The 2,645-nt window shown below is 47.0% G+C and overlaps 1 protein-coding gene across 1 annotated transcript in view; it reads right to left on the bottom strand.

Moving 5' to 3' along the window:
* The window catches only part of BUD13 (BUD13 spliceosome associated protein), an 8,304-nt gene extending 5,671 nt beyond the window's left edge, over window positions 1-2,633 (bottom strand). The window contains exons 1-4 of the mRNA XM_085303119.1: window positions 1,907-2,633; window positions 1,246-1,330; window positions 1,031-1,088; window positions 45-225 (exon numbers count right to left, since the gene is read on the bottom strand). Coding sequence (XP_085159245.1) covers window positions 45-225; window positions 1,031-1,088; window positions 1,246-1,330; window positions 1,907-1,996 — 414 coding nt within the window. The 5' untranslated portion in view covers window positions 1,997-2,633. The remainder of the gene's footprint in view (window positions 1-44; window positions 226-1,030; window positions 1,089-1,245; window positions 1,331-1,906) is intronic.
* Window positions 2,634-2,645: the final 12 nt, after the last annotated feature.

Raw genomic sequence — 2,645 nt, 5'->3', positions numbered from 1 at the left:
GAGAGGTCAGGGGAATCATGGCGCTGTCGCCTCGGAGGTGACAGGTTGAGGGAGTCGTGGCGTTTCCGTCTCGGCGGGGAGAGGTCAGGGGAGTCGTGGCGCTGTTGCCTCGGAGGTGAGAGGTTGGAGATGGCACATTGCTCTTGCCTAGGAGGGGACAGATCTGGGGAGTCGTGCCGCAGTCGCCTTGGTGGGGAGCTGTCCAGGGAGTCATGGCGTTGTTTCCTGGGAAGGGAGGAGAAGTTTCGCATGAGAGTTTAACTTTCTTYGGTTCTGTTATCTCCACACCAGAAACAAAAACTAAACGGGATCTGTAAAGCTACCAGTAGATGTGAAAGATTAAAAAAAAAAAAAACTTTCTGAACCCAAAATGTAATTCATATTCSTATAGTAAGATTGCATCACTGAGCCACAGACTTCTAAAGGCAGATCCCAGAAACTCTCTGAGATAACTTGGGTCACAGGAAAGCTCAAACAGAATCAGGTTTTAAGGAAATTAAGAAATTAGGGTTTCCAGAGACTGTTGCAACACTCAGACAAAAAAAATAAATAAAATAAAATAATAATAATAATAAATAGTAATAATAAATCTACCCTTGTAAAATCATCTTCTCGTAATAAAACACCCTACCAAGTTTTCTCTCAGAGTCTGGAGTCACTGTGACCACTGAACATCCCACAGCTGCTTTCAGGAAAGAGGTGTATTACAACACCACTGTCCTCACTGTGTTCCAGATCTACTTACAGCCTATCATCACCCAGATTTTCTGTTATAGTCAAAGGAGTGTGGGATAATTGCTCACATAACATACAGAAATAGTACCCATTGTAACTAAACAACATGCTGTCCTTTTTTTTTTTTTTTTTTTTTTATCCCCCAGACAGAGGTAAGTCAACACTGAAAAGAGAATCTTTACATATCCTACTTCTCACATTCCACAGCAAAGCACTTTGAAACTGCAGAATGAGACAGCTGATACCAGAAAATAAGGATTAACCAATATAAGCATTCCTAGCTGGAGCCCCATACCTTGTAGTAAATTTGGCAGGTACCAAAAGATCTGAGCTCTGCGAATCTTCATTCTGTTCTAAAGAAAAACAAATAGGAAATCACCATCACTAGGTTTCTCCACAGTTTCTGATCTCTTCAGCATTTAAAGGATTCTTTAACATTACTACCTTGCAATTTCATTGTTCAGAACAGTAAATCATTCAGGGAGACAGTAGAGAAAGGTCTAATCTCACCTCCTAAAAGTTTCCATTTAGTATTTGATCGGAATTCCTCCATGAGCTTCACTTCTTCTGGACGTTCATCAATAAATTCTGCCACCTGAAGACAAAATACCCAAGTAAACAACATGGCTGAACAAAAAAGRATTTCTACTCTCTGAAACAAACATTGAAGTACAACTGTACAGGCTGGCAACCAGTGCATAACCATCATTCAGCTGCCTCCTTACATACCAATTTCAAGAACTTTCCAAAATCTTTGCCTTCAACCTCTTTTTTTGTTGCCTAGATTTCCAGCCCATGCCACAAGCCAAGCTGCAGTGTTCAGCACATGCAGCAAATCGCAGAAGAACCTTCCGTCTCATGCCAAGTGGCCATTTTAAAGTGCTAAGAACCACTGCACTGCATCTATCATAGGCTTCTAGTATTTGAAAGTCTTTCTAAAATATAAATACCTGACATAAAAACCACTTTTATCTGCAATGTGCTAGTTCAACTTCCCTGTGGTTAGATCAGGTAAACTCACCCACCTCTGCTGCAGAAACTGGCAAACGAGGCAGTGAGACAGGGCTTGGCAAGTGCTTCCCAAAGAGGGACACAAGGGGGACCCCAAGGAGGACAGGTACCATTYGTGAAACAGAATTTGACAGTAGTCGTCCAGTGTTTAAGTGCTCACCACAGGCATGTCCCCTTCATCCTCTTCCTCCTCCTTCTCCTGGACRACAGCAATGCTATTCCAGCTGACATCATCATCCACTATCCGCATCCTGAGGCGGGGGAAGAGAGGGATCCATGCCAGGGCATCAACAAGGAAAGATCACTACCAGCACGGAGTCACCCTGATTGCTGCTAGCTGGCCCACAGGTGGGTACTGGGGGCTACCAGCCCCAGGAGACAGTTATGTAGGGGTCCCTGGTCCTGCGGGCAGCTGTTGGAAGCTCCCAGTCCCAAAGGCTGGTGTTAGGGGGGCCCAACCCTGAGGGCAGCTTGGTGGGATCCCCAGGGTTTGGAATGGGGAGGGGGAATCCTTCCCCTGGAGGCAGTTATGCAGGCTCCCAGGAGTAGGGAGAGGGGAATCCCAGCCCCAGAGGCAACTATAGGAAGGACTCCAACCCTGGCAGCAGCTATGGTCTCCAGAGCAATTACAGGGGTGTCTTGGTCCSAACAGTGGTTACAGGTGGGCCTGAAGAGTGAGTGCAGGAGAGGGTCCCATCCCTAGAGCAGGCGCAAGGGGTCCTAAATGTGGGTACACAGGGAACCTTGGCCCTGGAGGCAGCTGAAGCACACCCTCGAGTAGGTATGAGGGAATCCTGGCCCCGAGGGCAGCTACGGGAGGTCCAAGGAGCGTGTACATGGGGCAGAGGTGGGGGGAAGAAGGGTCCCGGCCCCGGGGGCAGCTACGGGAGGTCCAAGGA

The sequence above is a fragment of the Rhea americana genome, unplaced genomic scaffold (genome assembly GCF_003343005.1).
Source record: "Rhea americana isolate MKP2758 unplaced genomic scaffold, rheAme1 scaffold_197, whole genome shotgun sequence".
Lineage (NCBI taxonomy): Eukaryota > Metazoa > Chordata > Aves > Rheiformes > Rheidae > Rhea > Rhea americana.
Note: the sequence above shows the minus strand (reverse complement) of the source record. Positions and strands in the feature narration are given on the sequence as shown.